At 38.9% G+C, this 22,918-nt stretch overlaps 2 protein-coding genes and 1 long non-coding RNA gene across 5 annotated transcripts in view; 1 reads left to right on the top strand and 2 right to left on the bottom strand.

Annotated features, from left to right (window-relative positions):
* Positions 1-222: 222 nt before the first annotated feature.
* Positions 223-7,272, bottom strand: TCF24 (transcription factor 24). Its single transcript, XM_019725314.3, has 3 exons — positions 6,921-7,272; positions 5,939-6,351; positions 223-3,119 (listed from the first exon to the last, which is right to left on the bottom strand). The coding sequence occupies exons 2-3, from the start codon at positions 6,326-6,328 to the stop codon at positions 3,006-3,008; spliced, it is 504 nt and encodes a 167-aa protein (XP_019580873.2). The 5' UTR covers positions 6,329-6,351; positions 6,921-7,272; the 3' UTR covers positions 223-3,005.
* Positions 7,269-22,918, top strand: part of LOC141568513 (uncharacterized) — a 55,554-nt gene continuing 39,904 nt past the window's right edge. The window contains exons 1-2 of the long non-coding RNA XR_012491665.2: positions 7,269-7,545; positions 22,433-22,493. This is a non-coding gene — a long non-coding RNA (uncharacterized LOC141568513). The remainder of the gene's footprint in view (positions 7,546-22,432; positions 22,494-22,918) is intronic.
* PPP1R42 (protein phosphatase 1 regulatory subunit 42) overlaps positions 8,743-22,918 on the bottom strand; it is a 39,921-nt gene continuing 25,745 nt past the window's right edge. The window contains exons 6-9 of one of the 3 annotated variants that reach the window (XR_016021692.1): positions 22,797-22,914; positions 19,312-19,443; positions 15,247-15,359; positions 8,743-8,753 (exon numbers count right to left, since the gene is read on the bottom strand). Coding sequence is in view for 2 of the 3 variants with exons in the window: in XM_074318664.2 (XP_074174765.2) it covers positions 15,352-15,359; positions 19,312-19,443; positions 22,797-22,914 (258 nt within the window). In the remaining variant the exon portion in view is untranslated. Of the gene's footprint in view, positions 8,754-13,569; positions 15,360-18,630; positions 19,444-22,796; positions 22,915-22,918 lie in introns of those variants that run through there. The other 2 variants (XM_074318664.2, XM_088799393.1) reach the window with 2 other exon arrangements.

Genomic DNA, 22,918 nt, shown 5'->3' with positions numbered 1-22,918 from the left:
GGCCAAAAAAACCCTTATCACAATGCAGAACCATTCTTATTTACCAAATAACATGTGAACAGATATCCCCACCTTTATCCCAACCACCAATCTCCATTGTAAGACTTTTATTTTCCACTTCATTCCTTTTATTATTTTTTTAAAACGGGCATGCATATACATTTAATAGAGCTTTATTGATATATATATATATATATATATATATATATATATATATATATAATTGATGTACAATAAACTGCACTGTTTTTATAATCAGAAAAATCAATAATATTTTAAGTGTGTTGGAACTCGTTATGACCCCCTAAAAAGTCATTTCCTTATCCCCCAAAAATATCACTATAGAGGAATTTAAATGCATGTCACATCACTGAGAGCTGAGTAAACTGACAGAAATTTAACTGAGGATCTGCCTTGCAGATTATGGGATAATAGTATGATCCAAATATACCCCCTCCCAGTCTTAATACATACTCTGTTCCTTAAAGCCTGGTGAAGAAGCTATTGCCAAGTAGGTATCTACTAGAAAGATTTTCAAATGTACCTTCAGTATTTGTTAAATATCCATAGAGACAGATGCAAATTTAACAGACTACGTTTTCAAATTAGTACTTTATTTTACTTCAGTAACACCCCTTCTCTTGACCATGCACCATTAATTAAAACAGCATGCTTCCTTGAAACTTTGGGTGAAAATATGCAATTTCTCCTCTGAGATTTTCCAAGCTACCAAAAGCTGTTAGCATATTTAGCAATTTACTAAAATGTTATGAAGACCTATGGCAGAAATGTAACTTCTTTGGCATTAAAACCTTTGCAACAGGACAAGAAGAAATAAAAAGTAATACTGTGAAAGCCGAAGCTTAACTATTTAACAGGATGATTTAGAAAAGTCTGATAATTCAACAAGTCATAATTTTCTCCCAATTAAATGCTTTAAAAAGCCAAATAGATTATTCGCCAGAAAGCCATTTTTATGACATTCTTGCTGTCAAATTTAGTGTTTATAGTTCATTTTTAGGTAACTTTTAAAAAGTTTTGATTTCATTCCTTAAGATAAAAGATTATTCTTAGCTCTTTTTATGCCAATAACTTACTATAGTTAATGGCTGAATCCGTATCTCATTTTACCTTTTATCCCTTTCAATGTTATGAGTAAAAATATTCACAAATATTTAAACATACAAACATTTTTGCTACATATTAGTATGTACAAAGCTTTTATTATATATCTTTTATTTTAAAGACATGCTTCCATCACATTACAAGATATTCACATAAAATAATAAAAATTACAAACTGTCAGATATGAGCCAAAAACATGGTCATGTTTAGCTCAATCAACTGAATGAATGATAGTTTTATTTATTTTTAACTGAATAATAGTTTTATTTAGTTACTTATTTATTTTTTAACTGAATGATAGCTTTTGTCTTTAAATGGCCTTTTCCTTCATTTCACTGCCAAAACCTGGAAGAAAACTGAGGTGAGGAGAAAATAAAGTGGTGGTTCAACTGCTATATTAATTTAACCAAGTCCATTAATATGCCTTTCTATTTGCTAATCTTGAATGAGATTCAACAACTTCAAAACTGGGTTTTTGAGAAATAATTGAACTTTACAGTTGGAAAGTAGAATAGTAAAGGCTAAGGAGAAAAACAAGAAAGGGAGATAAAAGGGAGTCTAAGTCAGCAAAGACATGACAGAAGAGACAGATGATTTTTTTTTCAGGTGTCTCTACTGTTCCCCGTTGTTCCGAGGTTCACAGTGTACCCTGACCAACATCTCTGCTTCACGGCTGTGACCCCACAGCTCCTGTTGAAAAATGAAACCAGTGGTGCAATCATGCAGAACCGCTGCTGCCCGGGCACCTGCTGGGCAGTGCCGTGGGAGAGGCCCACAGCAGAGAGCCTTCCCTGGCTGTAGGTTCAAAGCAGGGCAGGATGGGGGGCGGGATCTGCTCTGGCCTGATATATCCCCGGATGGTCACTGTGTCCTAGACCCTCTCAAGGTGAAGAACAGGGCCAGAATTCCCAAATCAATGGGATATCTCCCATTTCATAACAGCCAAGTAGGTAGATTGTGAACAGCAGTTGATGAAGGGAAGAGCCTGGCAAAAGCTGTGGCTGCAAGGGTCCCGGGGGCTCACTTGGGGCTCACTTGAGGCCACCAACAAGCTCAAACACACTACTCTCTCTAGGGTGGCTGCAGCTGCACCTGCTGGCCTACTCTGGGACCTGAAAGAAAGTGACCAGGGAGGAGGGTGACGAACCCTGCTGCCCAGTGACACCCATCTGTTCACACTGGGCTTCAGGGATTCCCAATGCCTTCCACAATTTTGAAACAATGGATATTTAGCAAACCTCTAGGAAGGTAGCCAAGCCTGGTCCTATGACGCAAACTATTTCTGATACTCTGAGCAAACTTTCCAAGACAAAAAGAACTAGTTATAGAAGTAACTGTGTCATCATATTACCTCAACAGTATTTTCAAACATATTCAGCTAAAACTGAATAAATGACCTCACAATGTCCAACTGAAATGGCTTCTTAGACTAACTTTAAGCAAAATGAAAATGAAATGAAATACTAAAATGAAATACTAGTGCATTACAAACACAGCTTTTTTTTTAAGTAGAAAAACTATCAGTAGATACTAGCTTTTCAGTTTGTAATAAATATGCTAAGAAAGTGTGTGCATTCTGTAAATATATAGTTTTTGCTTTTGTGTGTCTTTTGTTTTCCAGTAGTTTTTCCTGCACTATATAGTAATGACTATCTGTTACACTGAATAGATAAGCTGTGTGTTTTATGCAAGACTGATTATTTCATTCCACATTTATTTAGATTAGACAGATAAATCTGAACATCAAACTATGGATTCATAATGTAAACTTTCAGAAATGATGTTTGTTATATCTAATGTAATAAATACAGAATTATTTCACACTATTTTAAAAACAATAGACACCATTGTCTTCCAGCTCCCATCAGGGGAGAGAGAGCCTAAGGCTGTGAGTCTGTTGGAGCAGTGCTATGATTTGCTTTTTCTCCAGAGACGGAATGCTTCAGAAACTGTCCAGTAGCACCAATGTATAATCTTGATCTCATGGGCCACTTCTGAAAAAGAACAAACAAGTCCAAAAGTTAGTATCTATGACAGATATAACATAATCAATAATAATAATAATAATAATAATTCCAAATATTTCAATGCAAATGCAATCTTATGTAGCCAGCAACAATTGTATTAATAATTATGAAGTCTAAGGGACAACATGAAAAAATGTTTATTAACGCTAACAATAAAAGTAAGAATATACCCAGACTTTGGTTATAACTATATAAAATAATGTGTACATGTGGACAAGAAATCATGGAGAATATAGTTAAGTATAGGAAAATATATCTATCCACAATGTTTTAATTTCAAACTAAAACCTGAAACAAAAGCCTTAAAGCAAGATCCTTTTTAAAAGTTATATATGGTAAGTATTATGTGTCTACGCTTGTCAAAGAATTACAATGAAAAGTGACTAATTCAACTATCTAAACATTTTGTCTAGCTAAAAGCAATATCTAGAAGATGCAAATGTTAGAATATTTGGTGTTGTATAGACAGAACACCCAGATTAAATGTCTGGATGTACTGGCATCACACAGCTCTAACTTTTCAGTAATCACCACATTTGTATTCTGATTATGACTTTTCTAAATTCACCTTTAAAGTGAACAGCCTCTCATACAATATCATTTATTGCCAAATTGCCATAGCGATGAAAAAAAAATTACATAAGTACCCCTTTCAGAATGGACCTCTCTGTTTTTTTGGAGGGGGGTGTCATAGAATCAGTTTAGTTCTAAGGTCCTTGGAACACTAAGGATTACAATACCTTTAGTTGCCCAAAAAGTACAATATGAGAATATTTCTATTTGGATTAGGTAAATGAAAGATAGAGTTAATATTTAAGCATTTTGGTAGTGTCTGTAAAATACTATGTTACAGGTGGTTTTAATTACGTATATAAAATCTCTTTCCTTGGAACCTCCACAGCACAGGATTATAACTCTCTTTTGGCACATACAACATTCTCCCTTATGTGTTTTCCTTTCTATTCTATGTTCATTTAGGGGAGGGATTGAGTCTTACCCTTAACTGTGTTCTCTCTGCTAACACAGTGCTTTGCGCATAGTAGGCACTTAGTTAATGATTTTAAAACAGACTAGTCATTTGTTCAACCATCATCAGTTTCACGAAGGGGTAATCTTTGGCCTTGTTTCATTATTCTTAGAGTTGTCTTTTAACATCAAACTAATTGATCCAGAGGACAAATGAGATTGAATTGTTCTTAAAAGAGTTATAGGACTACAAAAATGGTACATGCATCAAGTGCAAAAATAAAACTCTCGTTAAGTTTATTGTTACATGAAAATTATAGTTCTAACATTACTCATTCAAAAAAGCAAATACTAAGACAGAAAACAACCTGATTTTTTCATCTGAATTATATCTTCCACAAAGACGCATTTAACAGATGCTTTTTGTCTTGAAGTGTACTTAATGATTAAAAAAAAGTTTCTTAGAGAATATGGGAAATATCATGTCAAAAAAAATCTAATATTGATATAATTGAATAGCAATCTAAGGCACACTGTAATACAATACCCCTTAATGAATGACTTTTCAGCTGAAATTGTTATATAATACATGAATGTGGTCTATTGTAATTACAAATAAATGATATTTCACATTTTTATATTTAATATTTGAAATAGTTTGAAACTATCATTTTGATTATATTTTGCAAAATAAATTTTGTTAAATCTCACCACAAAAGTTTAAGTTCAGTTAATATTAGAGAGTGTAATCTACCACATTTCAATAACGATTATTCAATAATTTACTGAACACTGAATACTAAGGCTAAATCCTAATTTGTGAGAGAGAGAGAGAGAGAGAGAGAGAGAGAGAGAGAGAGAGAGAGAGAGCTTCAAAATGGTGGAACCAAAATTTAAAAATTTAGGCTTAGAAAATATAGGGAAGATGATGCATTTTGAACAGAAAGCCAGATCAATGTAGGACTTCAAACAATCAAGTCTAGAAGAAAAAGACAATGCAGAATCTAAATACTGCAATATAGACAATAAATTATAATCATACAAACCATATTAAATGAAAACCCTGACCATTCTACCTATATGTAGAAAAATTACAGAAAACGGATATTCTTGACTAATTTTGTCCGTTACATAATTTGAATATAGTATTTAATCAGCTCAGCATATATGCCAAAGTACTTATAAAGCTTACATAAACACACTATAGTTTTCCTAACACTCTTGGTGGCTGTCTAGCCCACGATAGTTAACGTTTTATTAAAACGGACTGAAAATTTACTGTGAGAATGCAGAACAGTCTCATTTTGTTCTCACCGGATTTACAAAAATTTTCAACATTGGTTTCCTAGGGACAGATTACTTAGGGACAGATAATTCTATTACCCCATTTTACGAATACTTAATTCCTGAAACTTTTCAAACATCTGATAAAAACCACAATGGAAGTGTAATTATGTAAATTCAAAACACTTAAAAAACTCAAAGGCTAATAAATGTAACTCTGATACTAAAAATTACCCAGCACCTCTCCAGGCACCCCCAAGAAACCTCTCACCCGAGAACGGCATCCTGTAGGTTGCATCCTCTAAGGTGCGTGAGACATCCCTACCCCCAAACCGGGGTTTAAACCCATTGCCTTCGAATGGTTAAGGAGTAGCCGTCTGTACACGTCTCAGACCACGGTCGCTCCGCCGGTCTGTTTCCCCCCTCACTCCGAGAGAAGGGTGAGGAGAGCCCGGTGGCATCTACCCAGGGGCTGGCAGAGCGGACAAGCTGCCCTGTTGCTCGCCCCAGCCCCGCAGTGCGCCCTGCCCGCTTACTTTGACAGGGTGCAGGTAGCCGTCGCCGCGCAGGGCGCCCAGCCCGGGGTCCGCCGGCGCCTCGGAGTCGTCCTGCAGGCTTCGGGTGAGGTGCGCGATGTAGGTGGTGGCCAGCAGCAGCACGTCCAGCTTGGACAGCTTGGTGTCGGGTGGCACGGACGGCAGCGTGCGCTGCAGCTCCAGGAAGGCGTGCCGCAGAGTCTGCACTCGGCTGCGCTCCCGCGCGGCGTTCGCTGCCGCGGGCCGCCCTCCCCCGGAGCGCGCTCCTCCGCCCGGGCCCGCCGGCCCTGGCCCGGTCCTCCCCGGGCTCGAGTCGCGGGTGGCGGAGGCCGGGGGCGCGGGTTCGCTGCTGGCGATCAGGGGGCTGCAGGCCGGGCCACAGCGGTCCATCACGACTTCCCGCGCCGCGCGCCCTGCAAAGGACCGAAAGCGCGCTGAGGCCGGGGCGCCGGTCGGCTTAACCCGGGAGTGCAGCCCTTTCGCGGCTCCTGCGCGCGTGCCTGGCCTCCCGACGTGGCTCCGGGTGTTCTCCGAGAGGGGGTCGCTTTGATTGGGGAGAGTTTGCCTCCCCACATCTGGGGAGAGTTTGGGGTCTGAGAGTTCCTGGGCTCCTTAGAAGGCTGATGGCGTGGTACTGGCTTCACTTTTCACGGACAAATTAAACGAAAGCGCTACTCTACTGGGGAAGAGAGATCTCGGAAGCACAGCTCGGGTTCAGAACTTGCTCGAGCTTCTGGAGTGTTATCCCGCAACCCCGCAAGAAAGATGGTGCGGGTAATTTTCGCGGAGTGCTGGGGCTACGGCCGCCGCTCTCGCACCATTCGCTCTCGCGGCCCGGGACCCCGGGGGCGACGGCTGGAGCCCAGGGTAATTTCTGCCAGAGGAGTGGGGGGACCCCTGGCCTCACCTCGGACTAAGGTACCGGCTACCCTCCAGGTGCGAGGACCGCGCGGCGCGGCGGGGATCGCACCGGGGCCCTTACCTTTCCGGGAGCGGCCGTGCGGGGCTCTGCTCCGCTGTGCGAGCGGGCAAGGAAAGTCGAGCCGTGTCTGCGTGGCCAGGGCCGCGCCGGTCACTCCATCCTCGTCCAGCCGAAACAGACGGCGGCTTCCAGCACTGCTGGATGCGCCTTTTATGAGGGCGCCCCCGAGGCCAAGCGTGCGTGCGGACCAAGCTTGGTGTCGGGCCACGAACGCAAGGCCGCGGAGGTCAGCGCTCACCTGAGCGCGGTTCCCGGGGCAGCCTCCTCTCGGAGCCGCCCCCTCTGCCGCGGGCGAGTCATTAATCAAACCGTCCGGCGGGGCGGGGCCAGAGGGGGCGGGACGTCCTGCTGTCCCCGCCCCCACGTCCAAGCTCTCCCGAGGCGGGACTCCCAGCGCACCACGTTGCGCGCCTGCGAGGTTGGCGGCGCGTGGTGCCCGAGCCCGGGTCTGGGTTCTAGGGCCCCGGCGCTGCTTCGCGAGTCACCGGTCTGAGCCCGGGCGCCTTCCAGGCAGGCACCGAGTTGGGGCGGGACGCTGTCGTTTTGTGGAGCGTGACTTTTCATTTTCTGTGAGGCAGTGTGGAGTGTGCCGCATCGCTGCGCTAGCCTTTTATTTCACCACAAGGTAAATGTTTCACGTCGCCCTAATTACTTAAAGCAGGAGTCCCTCCACCTGGGTCTCTGTGACCCGCTTAGGAGCCGCTCAGAGACAAACCACTTCCCTCGGATGCTCCCACGTCGCTGGTACTAAGTTTAGGAAGTTCTCCAACCTGCGTACATGGCCCTGGGATTTCGATCGCTTCTTCCGAGGGGCGCGCACCCTTCCGAGGGCCGGCCGCCTCCGTTGTCCCCGCGGGGTCTCCGCTTTGTATCATTATCTGGACTTAAAATTAGTCCTGGCCCGTCCTCCTGCGAGGAACGCACGGAGGTGTCTTGCACTTGGGGACCCGCGGGAAGCGTGGCTGGCAGCTGTGCGCTGAGGGTCTCCAGCCAGGGCGCTTTGCGGACGCCGGCGCTGCGCCCTAAGGGGGTTCAGAGCCCGCCCGGGGCGCGCTGGGCCCGCGGCGCCCCCAGCCCTCCGTGGCTTCCGCGTGGCTCGGACCCCTCGCCTTCAGAGGCGAAGTCTGAGGGGACGCACAAGATTTTCTAGCAACGAATTAGTATGTCCTTGAAACACTGCCTACAATTCGAAGAGCAGGACTTCTCAAAATGTTTGGGGTCAAGACTATCAGATTTACAGTATCATTCATGAGTGTGGGGGACATCAATTCATACTTTACAACAGATTTTTAAACTGGAACGACCAAGTAGTACATAGTAATGGTGGCATTTGTATTTGACTATGTCGTTTCACAGTTTTGTATATTAGAGCGAATCAGAATAATCGTCAGGCTTTCCTGTCAATTTCTGTTCAATCACTGCAATTAGAGTGACACTTTAGAAAGAAGCACACCAAAACACCATTTGTTCAAGAAAAGATTACTTTGTTTTGATGCATGAGAAAGCACATCTTCATTTCCCCAGTAAATTACACGTAGTGAGGAGTAAAGCAATTGGAAAGCAATGTTTCAGATTCCATAAAGAAGCAAATCAAACAAGAACTTTTAAAGGTTTTTCTCATATAAAGAGATACCATAAAGCTACAAATCACAAAAGATGATGTCGCCTTGTTCTATAAAGATTTAAAAAAGTCAGATGTTTCAGATCACTTAAGGCTGAACTGACTCCTGTTTTACAAATGTTCTTTTACTTTTCGGTTATGGAGAAGGTGAGGTGTGAGTACTTCGTCTTTTTGTCACTAAGTTTTCAGATTCCTTCAAAGAGATTCCTGTACTAATAGAGAAAAACACACACACAGCGTTAAATTATTTCAAGAATGCAAGTTATCCAAAACAGGTAGCAAACAGTATCTAGGACACAATAACCAGGCTAATGATTAGTCACCAAACTGTGTGAATCTTCTCAAGCTTTAATGGGAGCAGAAACATAAAGATTCCTCCCTCTGGGACAGGGAAGAATAGGAAAATCTATGAGTTAGGAGAGGTGTGGAAATAAGAATATTGGAGGGAAAGTGGGCCAGGACGAGGGTGAGGCAAATTAGGTGTGTAGAGAGCCTTAAATTTTGCATCTTTGCCATCTCACACCCTCACCTTAGCCTCGCCTGCTAGAGTCTGCTGTTACTGCCAGAGGTGGGGGCACAGCTGGGGCTCTTCACTGCTAGTAACAGTGGCTGGCTGGTGGCCAGCTGTGTTTCCCAGCAGGTCAGGAAGAAAGGACTGATGTAACAAGTCCAACCACCGCGAACTTGTGCTATCTGCTGCCTCTCCAAGCAGCCAGTCTGAATTCTCTAACGATTCTAGATTAGTCTGAATTCCTGCAAGAAGCTAGCATTTGCTGTTAAATTCAAAATAGATGAAAATCTTTCAAATTTTCAACATTACATAAATTAATGACGGATAACCTTATTTAACTCTTTATATGTGCTAAGTGCTTTACAAGTACTTTATCTTCCAGTTAGACTTTACAAAAACCCTTTGAGGATTTTACATTTTATAGTTGAGAAAATGAAGCTCAGAGGGATTGAGTAACTTGCCCGAGGGTCACACAGTAAGCGGCAGACGGGTTGTAAGCCAGGCAGATTGACCCTAACGCTTGTGCTTTTTACCATACTACTCTATTTAATATTTGTCGAGTTCTTTATTATCTGCAAAACATCTTTTTATGTCTATTATCTCAACAAAGGGCATACTTTAACTGGATTCCTATTAACAGTGCAAATACTATTTCTATAGTATATCATTCTTTGGAGTTCTTGTCTAGTCTTCCAGAAAGTACATGGCTTTAGAGTGCTATACGTTTTATTTCAGAGTGTGGTGTAGGTCTTAAAATTATACTTGTCTTTTTGCTAAGTAGGTCGAATAATTTGTCATTTGAACGCTATAATGTAAATTGATCACACATACAGTGAAGAAAATATAGTGCTTTGAAATATATATATATATATATATATATTTCAAAGCACTATATATATATATATATATATATATATATATATATATATATATATATATATATATCATACATAAGTTTTATATAATTGGTGCATTTTTTACCCTTCAACTATTTCACTCATTGTTTAAAATATAATTTACATAGTTAAATTCACTCTTTTAAGACTATTGTTCACCAAGATTTGATAAACATATACAGTCATGTAACCACTACCACAATAAAGATGAGCAATATTTCATCACCCCCATTCCCCAGTTCCTTTGTGCTGACCCTTTGCAGTCACCCACTAAGACCTTGTCAACTACTGATCTGTTTTCTGTCTCTGTAGTTTTGCCTTTGCCAGAACATCATAGAATCATACAGTATTGAGCCTTTTAAGTCTGGCTTCTTTTGCTTGAATAATGCTTTTGAGGTCTATCCATGTCGTTTCGTGTATCACTAGTTCATTCCTTTTTAATGCTGAGTAATATTCCATTGTGTGGATATACTGTATACAGTTCATCCATTCCCCAGTCCAGAGATCTTTGGGTTGTTTCCAGTTTTTGGTGATTATGAATAAGCCACTACAAACATTTGGGTACAGATTTTTGATTTGGGTACAGATTTTTGTGTGGGTATAGGTTCATTTCACTTTGGAAAATACCAAGGAAAGGAACTCCAGATGTGGTAAGTCTGTTTAACTTTATAAGAAGAGGTCAAACTATTTTCCAAAGTAGCTGTACCATTAGGTTGGTTCAAAAGTAATTGAGGTTTTTGCAATTATTTTTAACCTTTTAAACCACAATTACTTTTGTACCAACCTAATATTTTTGAACTTTCACCAGTCGTGCCTGGGAGTTTCAGTTGCTCCATATCTTTGTTAGCATTACAGGATTTTTTCTTATCTATTTTAATAGATATTTTTAAAGAAAAAAATGATCCAATATTTTAAAATCAGATAATTCCACAATCTGGATATCTTGCTTGCCAGCTAGTGTGATTTCTCAAGTTCAGCATATCTGCCTGACTGCATTGTTTGGGAGCCAAGTAGCTGTACCTGCCTTTAGTTGGACATGTGCTCTCTAATTCCCCTCAATCATAGTCTCACCTCTTTTCCTCACTTACTTTACCTGCCCGGACCTGAGGACATTTTTGAGACCTCCTTGCGGAGCAGTTGAGAACTCGGCTTTTGGAGTCAGTGACCTGGATTCAAATCCCAGCTCTGGGATTTGACTGTGAGGTCCGTGACTACAGGTCCCTATGGGCCATCTCCATTGCTCATGTCCCATCTATGAAATAAGGCTGGTAGGATTCTCATCTCAAAGGGTTCTACTGCTTTTTTGTTTTGTTTTAATTTGTTTGAGTAATGAAGATTCAGCTTTCAAATAGACATTTTGGACTGGAAAATAACTAATATAATTCCTATAAATTAGAGGTCATATAACTCTTGTTTCCAGAGTAAGCCATTGACAGAGTGGAGACTAGAAGTCACAAAAGCTACCTTACACTGTTTTAAAAACTTTGTTGCTTACCACAATTGCTTTTTTTTTTTCAGGGGTGGGGTCCTAATTTCAAAAGAGTTCTTTGAGAACTGCATATCAAAATCTTAACATTGTACCTACATTTCTGATACATAAGTTTATTTTGCCTATAAAATCAATCAGACTGAGGTTAGGTTCAACACAACAAAATTAAAGGCATTTAGAGCTTTGCGAATAAGATTATGTAAGATCATCCTAGAGTTTTGTGACTAAAAAATATTTTCTAAGTTTTAAAAATTCTTCTTGAAGCACATAGAAGATCTGTTGTCGCAACTGTTCAAACACAACCTTAACAGTGGTGAAAGCAAGTTATTTTTACTGGTTGTCAAGTTCACTTTTTAATTCAAAGAAATCAATGCTTCCATATTCTAACTGAAGATAGTAGGAATTTTATAAATAGCTAAATAACATACATGAACATTTCCTATGAATTATGGGTCCCAGAGATTCACATTCCTTATAGTTATCTGAAACTAAGGACATTCTAACCCAGCTAGAAGGTTATTATTTTTGCATTAACAAAAGAAATGGATTGACTCTATTGACATTCCTTGGGCTTGAAAGATAGTGAAATAACCAAACAACAATTTGGTTTTTTCACTGTACAGTATTTTCAGTGGATCTTATTTACAATATGTAAATGCATTTAATGTCTATTTTAAAATTACTAAGGCTCAAGCACCTCCTAGCATGTTTGAAAAGAGAGGAAACATCTGTCAGAAGTATTTACTGTGACAAACACAAAAAGAGGCAATAATGTGTACATTTTTTGTTTAATACCGTATATTTTAATTGAACAGTGAAGGCATTTGTTCAGCATCAGCCTTTAAATAAAAAAATAGTTTTGAACTAATCTTTAATTAAAGTGTACATTGATAGTATCAAGTTCAGTTTGAGGGTCAAAAACAACGTCAACGAGTCTGCCTTTTTCCTCCCTGTAGGGAATGAAGGCTTGTGTAAATATACACGAGCACAGACTGCACGCATTTATAAAGGAGGCAGAAAACATTTCCCTGTCATTGGACAGATGTTGCTTCCTTGTGTCCCACAAGGAAACAGGCACAGCTCCCAGTGTGTGGAACCTTAAGGAGAGCGGGGCACATACTGGGAGCATTGGGGAGAAGCACTCTAAGCGCCTTTCCACCTCTGAGCAGGCTCCCCACCTCGAGTATTAAACGTAGACTGTGGGCCACGAGTTGGCTGAGGCCGGCTCGTTCTCTCCCTTAAAGTAATTCACAGAAGGAGTTGCTTCAATCAACTTTTTAGAAATTAAAAAAACATCTATTCTTTGTGTTTGGGCTGGGTATTTTGTTTTTAACGCTTTACTGACCTTCTAGCTTTATTCTCAGTGTCTCTCAGCTTTACACTAAATGAGGAACATGTTAGCAACAGGCACCCACTCAACATCTGTATCAAGAGCTTAATGAAATCCCACCGTACATTGGGTCACCTTTTATCAAAGACAGGTTAGCACGGATTTTCCATTTAACAAGACAAGTCTTTTATGATAACAAAATGCTATTTTAGCATGCCCTCAGTAAAAATGGTACCTAAGGAAATAAAATATTTAAAATGAAATATTTATGTAATTATTTTATTTTTCACATTATAAAACTGAAGACTCGGGTTTGAACATAATCAACTTTTCTGACCGTGGTGGAAGCAGGACATTCTTTGCGTTCTTTTTACAGGAACCCCTCTGTACTGCTGGCTTCTTTTAGGGTAGCCTGTCTTTGCAGTACAGAGCAGTTAAAAATGCATTTAGCTCTGTATTGAATGTTCCTCGTAAGGAAAATGAGGATACAGTGATTTATTCGCGGTTTCATCTGTGTAGCCCCAGGGATTAGAGCTTTGCTTGGGGCTAGAGAATACTGTGTTTCCCCGAAAATAAGACCTAGCAGACAATCAGTTCTAATGCGTCTTTTGGAGCAAAAATTAATATAAGACCCGGTCTTATTTTACTATAATGTAAGACTGGGTCTTATCTAATACACTATAATATAAGACCAGGTCTTATTTTACTATAATATAAGACCTGGTCTTATATTAATTTTTGCTCCAAAAGACACATTAGAGCCGATGGTCCAGCTAGGTCTTATTTTTGGGGAAACACAGTGTAACACACGGTGTGTGGTATGGTCACAGCTCACAACTGACCTTAGTGTGTATGGCATTGCATAGAATTTACCCACATTGTTTTCTGACGCTGTGTCCATTTTGATTGTTTTCTTTTCCACCTCGATGATATACCAGTGAGACCATTAAAAGTGCTTGGCAAAAAACAAAACTCATGAACACTGTGGCGGAATTGACACCAGTTGTATAAATCCTTAAGAAACTGCTGGGGTGCTACAGACACACTGGCTAAGGTTTTGATGGTGGTTACAATGAACATACTACGGAAGCAGTAAAGCAAATTTTCACACAGCTTCCAGGCTTTTTGTTGTTGTTGTTTGTTTGTTTGTTTGTTTGTTTTTGTTAATGGAGAGGAGACAAGACCCAAACTAGGACCCCTTCCATACCTGTTCTCCTCTCCCCAAGTGAAGCATTTTCCGACTCCCAGGACTCTCTCTTCCTTAAGCCTCCGTCCTGACAAGCCTAAGCCAGTCTTCAGGGAATGGGGATAGGACAGTGTGACCCGTTGTTCATGGCTCTTCTTCGGGTGGCTCTATTAAGGAATGCTAAGTCACCATCGCTTGAGTACACCCTGCAAAGAGGGTCTCATGACAAATTCACCTGACCTTCAGCAGACAGTTCTGGAAAAAGGAAATCTCTTCCAAAGCATGTCCACTGACTGATTATTTCTCAATGAAATATGTGGTTGCCCTTCATTGTATTGAAATGACTACTGTTGGAAAGATCAATAGAGCAATCATTTTTTGCTTATCAATGAAAAAAAAGTTGAATGAATAATTTAGTGGCTGTATTAGGATCTGGTTTATAATGCCCATAGTGTTTATCACACTATACATTAATTATATCACATTTGACTCTCTGACCAACTCGTAGGAAGATCTTTGAGATCAGGACTCTCTCATTTGAGTTTTTATATTCAGTACTGCTCAGCACATAGCAGGTGCCCATTAGATTTATGAATAAATGAAGTTATTTTCTGTTACGACTTCTCTTTACATTGAAGCAATATCATCTTTTAAAACCCCAAAAGCAACTTTCTTCTTCTCAGGAGACTTATAGCTGATTCGCCTGGAGCTAAATTATGTACATAATACTCAAGTTTAGAGCAGTGATTCTTGAAGTATCTGTTGGATCACAAACCCCTTTGAGAGTTTAATGAACTCCTAATGTCTCCTTCAGCGACACCAGATTAAGACCCTTTGGTTTGCGGCCGTGGTGAAAGTAGCCCACGTGTCGGGCCTCCCCTCCTTTCTGCCACCAGTTGCCCTTCCGGGTCATCCACTCACCAGTGGGCCACCCATCATCAGCTGGGCCTCAGGCTCCTTTGGTGTGATCCCTGCTCATTCCCACATCGCTACCTGCTGCCTCTGGGACTTCCTGAGTCACCTCCCCGACCTCAGGGGTGTATCTAGCTTGTGACGCCCAGCTCTTCTTGACCAATCCTTCCACCTCAACGTTGTCACTGTTCTGCTAGACCAACCATGAGCTTTTCTTTCTTTTCTTCCCCCCCCTCCTTTGCTGCTTAGCCAAGAAGAATCGAGAACAGAGAACGAGGAGAGACAGATGAAGGGCCTGTCTTCCTCTGTGCTGTTGACTGACAGTGAGGGTGTCCCCTCCTCCCCGGAAGATAAATCATATAAATATTTGAAAGAACTTACCTTGTCTCTTCACTAATATTAGGGTTATCTTCATGAGAGCTTTCTGGAGGTGCATTTCCATTTACAAGGTATGTCTGTACAGCAGAGAAAAAGACTAATTTTGGCTTACCCACCTGTGGGTAATAAACAGGAACTATGTGAGGCATTGTTTCAAAGTTACCTGTAGCGTACAAAGAATTAAAAGCATTCTGCTTTGAAACTAATAACTAAATTGTGAACACAACATATAACAGCATTAGACTACATAAAATTATATCTTATGAAATGGAATTAAATAAGTTAATTGGATTCACGGTAAAACCAATAAAAAATTAATATCCGAGATAAAATATCATAGACTTTCATACATAGAAACCTACACAGGAAAGTTTATAGTCAAATCTTAGACAAAATGGGTACACGAAAGTTACTATAAATACTAACATCCCTTGCATTTTGCTGTTCTAAGTTTCTTTTTTCAGAGCGTTTAACCTTTAGGGAGTAGATTAGTCGCTCGCGTAGGTCTTGCCTTTCTCTCTGCACTTAACGTCCCCTGTCATTACTGATCCTACTCCATTTCCAGCAGTGATTTCCTTTGAAGTGGGGGCTGCCTTATCACTGCTAATTCCCAGTGTCGAGCAGAGTCCTAGGTGCTCAATAAGTGTTTGTTAAATGAATACATGAATGTTTCCATCAAAACACTACAAAAGTAAATGCTGGGCCAGCCCGGTGGCTCAGGCGGTTAGAGCTCCATGCTCCTAACTCCGAAGTGCTGCAGGGAACATAGGGCTGCTAATATCGCTCTAAGATCCTGATTTAAATTCTTTCGAATAAATACCCAGAAGTGGGACTGTGAGATCATATGGTAGTTCTATTTTTACATTTTGAGGCACTGCCGTGCTGCTTTGCAGAGTGGCTGCACCATTTTGCATTCTCACCAACAGTGTGCAAAGGTTCCAAGTTCTCCACGTCCTCACCAACATTTGTCTTATATTTTTTTGATAACAGCCATCCTGACAGGTGTGAGGTGATAACTCATCGTGGTTTGGATTTGCATTTCCCTGTTGATGAGTGACATTGAGCATCTGTAATATCCCTGTTGGCCATTTGTAGGTCTCTTTGGAGTTATGTATGTTCAAGTCCCTAGCCCATTTTTAAAGTCGGGTTATGAGTTTTTTAGCTATTGAGTTGTAGGAGTTCCTTTTTTCTTTTGGAGCTTGACCCCATATCAGATATATGGTTTGCAAATATTTTCTCCCATTCTGTAGATTGCATTTTCACTGTTTCCTTTGCTGTGCCGAAGGTGTTTAATTTGTCTCACTTGTTGATTTTTGTTTTTTGTGGTCTGTGCTTTTGGTGTCATATCCATGAAATCATTGCCAAGACTAATGTCAGGTTTTGCCCCTCAGTTTTTCCCTCTAGGGGTTTTACAGTTTTGGGTCATATTTTAATCTACTTTGAGTTGATTTTTTGTATGGTGTAAAATAAGGGTCCCATTTCATTCTTTTGCATGTGGACATCCAGTTTTCACAACATTTGCTAAAGAGATTATCCTTTCCTCATTGTGTATTGTGGGCACCCTTGTTAAAGATCAGTGGGCTGTTTCTGTGTGGATTTACTTTTGAGCTGTCAGTTCTGTTCCATAGGTCTGTATGTCTGTCTTATGCCAGTACCATCCTGTTTTGATTCCTGTAGCTTTATAATGTATTTTGAAATCGGAAAGCGTGATGCCTCCAGCTTTGTTCTTCTTTTTCAAGGTTGATTTGGATATTTTTTGTGGTTCCACATGAATTTTAGAATTGTTTTGTCTATTTCTGTGAAAAATGCCTTTGGAATTTTGATAGGGATTGCACTGAATCTGTAGATGACTCTGGGTGTTATAGAATTTTAATGATATTGAATCATCCAGTCCTTGAACACAGGATGTCTTCCTATTTGTTTGTGTCTTAATTTCTTTCATCAATGTTTTATGGTTTTCAGTATACCATTCTTTCATCTCCTTAGTTAAGTTTATTCCTAGGTATTTCATTCTTTTTTTGGTGCTATTGTAAGTGGAATTGTTTTCTTAATTTCCTTTTCAGATAATTGTTAGTGTATCTATGTGGCTTTAAGAATTACTTTTATTAATTAGTAGGGGGGGTCACACTAGATTATAAAGAGATTAATAAGGATTTTATTGAAAAAATTAAATGACTATAATTTTTAAAAATTGTAAACCTTAAGATACATTATATTATTTTGTTGAATTTTACTGGGGAACTTAAAAATTAATTGAATTGTCTCTGAATCGGAAAAATTTGTGAAATCTATTAAGATGAAGGAACCGTTATTGTAGAATAGGCTCAAATTTTGGGTGAGGGCTAGTGTTGAATTCTATGAGTACCTCAATATTAATAAGGTACTTTGGTATCTTTGATGTAATACTGAAAATGTGTAAAATATTGGAATCCTTACCCTGGGTCTAATTCTGCCTTTCACAGCCAGCCAGGGATAACCAGAGAAGGAGAAATGCCTCCTGTCTGTGTTACAGGTTTCAGATCTTGAGAAATTCACATTGCCAACACAGTTTCATCATTCATGGGTATACTGTCAGCTCAGAAAGTCCCATTCTTCAAAATGATTTCCCACAGTTCACATTCAGTGGACATGAGATGGCAAAATCATCAGAGTTCTATGCCTCCCCACCTCTACTTCTCCTTGCCTTGACCTCCTTGCACGAGAGACAAAGCTGCTAGAATATGCTGTCTGTCCATGCATAAAGCCTCACTGTACTGTTACACTTTCCCTGTCCCTATTCTCGTAGCCTAACCCCTTTCTATGCCTCCCATCCTCTGTTAGCTATGGAACAGGAAGACCATTAGCATTCAAACAGGTGGAATGGAGGAAGCGCTCATTCCAATGTTGTGACCTGCACGATCTATGGAGTAATTCTAGGATGCTACCCAGTATGATAAAGATAATTGTTACCCATTACGCTGAGCAACATTTAGTGGCATTACTTAGGCAAAGGAGGTTGGCATGTCCTTTGCAACACAAACTTACGCATATTGTAATCAAAATATGCAACTGTTGGGGTGTGTACATAAGAGAGTGTAGGCCACAGATATGGTTGTGATACATTTTTATTTTCTACCTGGAGGAAAAATGTGATTTGTAAACTGTTGCTAGACAAATATACTAGTGACTTAGGTTTCACAATTTACATAGCTGATTGTTGTGTCACCATTTACTGTATTTTGCCGTGTATGATGCGCACTTTTTTGCCCAAATTTGTGAAGGAAAAATAGGGATGTGCACTATACATGGGGAGCACTAATTCTGTATCAATATAAATGTTTTTAATTCTTTTATTTATGCTTATGAGTTAAAAGTGTAACTCTAGAAGTCAATAACGATGTCCGTATGCAAAATAATTCCCTGGAATACGAGAATTGGTTTTGTTGAACTTAATGACGAACTTGCAACCACGCCGAGTTCTTGGCCTTCTATGATGTGTAAATATCATAAATTTGTTACCGATACATAAAATTTCTTGCACCTTGTATCTGTTCTTGTGTTTTGTAATTATTTGTTACATAAAATTTCTGTACCATAATATGTTAAAAAAATAAATGCTAAAATTCCTTTATAATACAAAAAAACAAGTACCTAATGTAAACAAATAAAAATTTGAATTAGTGAAATGAAAGATTATTTCCCTGAAACTTTGGGCCAAAAACATTGGTGCGCATTATACATGGCAAAATACGATACATAATTAATACCATGCACTTTTGCCAGATATAAAATTATACATTTTCCACACCCCCAGTGCTGTTTACATAGCTGACACAGTCATACTCAATAAGAACCAAACACAGCTTTTGCTGATAATGGCTACAATTATCAAATATAAACATTACAGGTTAAATTTCCTAGGAATTATAAATAAGTTAAAAAAAAACACCCAAATACCTTACACAAAAAATCTAAACAATCTTCCTTATTTCTCCCAATTTTTGTTGTTGTTGAGTAGAAGATTCTCTTTGCTAGTAGAAGTGGTCAACTACAGAATGACAGCTTACTTACTAATGACAGCTTACTTACTTATATATGAATTACTTGCATCCTCTTTCTTACTGTTCCTTTTCTTGCTGATTTTCTTGGCATCTTTGGATGCTTTCCAATTTATTAGGAATTGTCTTTCCATATGTTTAATTTCTTTTCCATCAAGAAATTCTAGAGAAAAATATATATGTTTAAAAAATACAATATGTAGGTAAATATATACCAATATATAGGGCATACTAACTTAAGTTACACTGTAGGCTGAAATACATGTCTTTTTAAAATACCTTATTTACACAACTTCTGTATTTTTGTTTAGCTTTTATTTTTAATTCTTTTTCTGACTTCAAAAAGAATATGTTTATTATACAAGCAACTGAAACAGGATGGAAAAAGACATAAAAATGCTCTGTATTACTATATCAATACCTCGCCTTCCCGTCGCTGACAAAGATAATCACCGTAAACAATTCAATGTATGGTCACCCTTCCAGGGTCATATGTACATTATATTGTTATTGTTAAAAACAAAAATGTTGTCATACTCAACAAAAATTATTGCCTATTTCTTTAAATAACACCATGGTTATTGTTGGGAAAAAGCAAAATATATTTTATCTTAAAGCGAATAAGAAGTTTTATATATGTAACATGGTATTTTAAAAGCACATACATTTATAATGCTTATTATATCCTAGAACCAAGGCTATAATAGGAACAATTTACATAGCTGGCCTCTTGGTTCTATGAAGTGAGATTTCAGCTATCTTTACATTGTGTTCCTTTAAAAAAGTTTTGAAAATTGAGCATCTTAATTACACAAATAATTTTTGTATGTTTTAAGATATTTGAAAAATACAAAAGAAAAATGGGAAAAAAAATTAACTTTGCCTGTATTTCACAATCAGCAATCACTACAAACCACTGATAACGTGTTTCTTAGAATTCTTTTTTTTCTATGTATGATGTACATTATATAAAATTGGAATTCTCTATTTATACAGCATTACATCCTACTTTTCAATATTGTGTTGTGAGCTTTTTACCACGTCTTTCTTTAAACACAGTTTTTAATGGCTGATAGCATTCTACTGTATGGATATACCGTAAAATAATAGGATATTTTATATTACCTTTTTTAATTACGTGAATATGGGTGGCTTTAATTTAATATAAAGACTATCTTTTGTAGCAAAATTTGCTATATAGTATTTTTAAAGTTAAATATATTTTCTCTCATCACCCATATAATGTCTTCCACCTGATCCCAGAATGCGGAAAGGATGTAGTAAAAATTTTTAGATTATATTATTACAGGGAAAAATGACAATGCCCTGATGAAATATTAATTGTACTACTGAAAGTATTAACATTACCACTTAAATATGATCCATAACATTGTTATACCCAAAGTACAAAATCAAGTGATGAAACTAGAAATATAAATTAGAACCATAAACACTAGAATTTTAATTGTTTCCATATCTTGCCTCATGTACTTATTTTAACTGAATAACAGCGCTCTCCAAATTATAATGTAAGAAATTGGCTAAATGTTTTATCATCACACATCTTATAGTACTTACAACTTTACATGAAAAGGCATTCTTTTGTGTTCAGTTTTCCAAACCACTTGTATTTATTGATGTCTTTTTCCAGATCTGTTTCTATTAATAATTGTATCATTTGTGAGTATATTTTGGATGTCATATGTGTAAATCAATACATATTTTTAAAAATATCTATTATAAGGATAAGGAGTGAAAAATCCAGGTCTTTTACCATAATCCCATTTCCTTTTTATCATGTTCCAGACAAAGCTGAGGAATGACTAGGAGACGCGGCCTCAGTAAATCTGATTCTGTCTCACTTTTAGCACGTGATCTTATTTGAGGTTATTAGGTGTGGAGATGGTTCAGGAGGGGAAGCCAAGCAATGGACACAAGGTCAGAGACCTGTGAGATTTGTTTCAATGCGTTGCTCTGAACACAAAATTTGCTTCCACTCATACTAACTAAACCAAGAGTGTGGATTGTTATCCTATTTGGTAAGAACTGGGTTACTTACAAAACAGAAAATGGCTCCCCATAGTTCTTTTTACTGGGACACATCAAACCAGGCTTTCAGTTAACTTTGTGTTATTTGGCTTTGCGTTCAGGAAAAAGAAAATTAAAATAAGACAAGCTAAAATCAAAGAGAATTTGTTGTACGTGTATATAGGCATAGAAACAACACTGAAAGGACGTATATTAAAGTGTTAACAGCAGATTTATGGCAGGATTATGAATGTTATTTTCTTTTCTGCATTTCCTGCATTTTGTAGAAGAAATACGTATTAATTTTACAGTCATAAAATATGTCATAGAAAAGAGTTATTTTTTTTAAAGCTTTGAATAAATCCTCTTTATTTTGAAATCAGTACACTTATCTCCATATCTTTTACAGCATTGCATGTGGTGCTGTAGCATCACAAATGGTTCCATGAACACTGGAAGATTCTTAATTATCAAACATTAATTGTGTTTACTCTGCTTCCTAAGGAAAGTGGACTACAAAGATTGTTGTGGTGGGCAGAGAGGAGAGGAGGTGGAGAGCTGGGGGTGGTGCAAAGCAGAAACATCTGTAGAGCTTTTAAAAAATATGCATAACTATTCTCCCTGCATATTCTCTGTTCCCAACCACTGGCTGGGGGGGGGGGGGTGGTAAACGGTGGGTAGGGTATGACCCTCACATACGTATTTTGAAAAATCATCTTGGATTTTTCTGATATGTCCTCTGTCGATCCCTTCCTCCCCCCTGCACTAGCATTATGATTAATCAAGGTTTACTACGGCCCTGAGCTGTGAAATGGTTTTGTGATACGTTAGTTTTACACCCAAGTTCAGCATGTCAGAGAAGTTCTGATACAGGAAACCGGCTCACAGGTCTCCTTTGTGAGAGGGCAGTGCTGGTCTCCTGATGCTGTATCACTGGGTCCCTGTAGTAGAACTTAGGTCCATCTCCCCCAATATAGTGCATACTCGGGAAGGTTATTATTTGTAAGGGTCTCTAAAGGACTTCCCACCCTGCTCCATTTTCAAATGAAAGAAACTCCCGTATGTTCTTAGGGTACCATTTAGCAAGTGTCAAGCAATGAAAACCTTGATAATTTTATCTGCAGGTCCAAGAGCTAAAGAGTCAGGATCTTTCAAGGATTTGTGCCAGTGGAAATTTGGCAGAAGGTGAGTTGAGTTCTACACATTTATCACTAACCACGTTTGTTGGGAACTGCCACATTTTCTTTTGTAAAGAAAAGGTGTCTGGGGCCTTGATTAATTATTTTTGAACATCAGATATTTTTCATGCTTTACTTCTCAACTGTAACTTTTGCTCTTATTCAAAATATCTAGTTTAACGTCGACCATTTTTGTAGATTCAGAGGTCATATTTATATTTCTGAAGGCTTGCTGATACATTAAGTAATAAGTGAACCAGGTCTCTTTCTCTAAGGAAATGATATTAATTAATATAATATAAATGTATACCTAGTGATTTGGACACCAGTATCAGTCTGTCTCTGTATTTTGGTTTGAGACAAACAGGATTTCCATTCAGATCCATTTTCCACAGCTTTGTCAACTTGTTCAGTAAAAACTCCAAATCCTGT

The sequence above is a fragment of the Rhinolophus sinicus genome, chromosome 7 (genome assembly GCF_057876585.1).
Source record: "Rhinolophus sinicus isolate RSI-liver-muscle chromosome 7, RSI-T2T, whole genome shotgun sequence".
NCBI classification, from domain to species: Eukaryota; Metazoa; Chordata; class Mammalia; order Chiroptera; family Rhinolophidae; genus Rhinolophus; species Rhinolophus sinicus.
The sequence above is the reverse complement of the archived record's forward strand: the minus strand, read 5'-3'. Positions and strand labels throughout refer to the sequence as shown.

Bases quoted from the DNA above. Each gene is read 5' to 3' on its own strand.
- TCF24 (XM_019725314.3), bottom strand. From the start codon at position 6,328: ATGGACCGCTGTGGCCCGGCCTGCAGCCCCCTGATCGCCAGCAGCGAA. The intron at 3,120-5,938 runs GTAAGCGGGCAG...GTTCTTTTTCAG, and splicing joins GCTACCTGCACCCTGTCAAA to AAGTGGCCCATGAGATCAAG.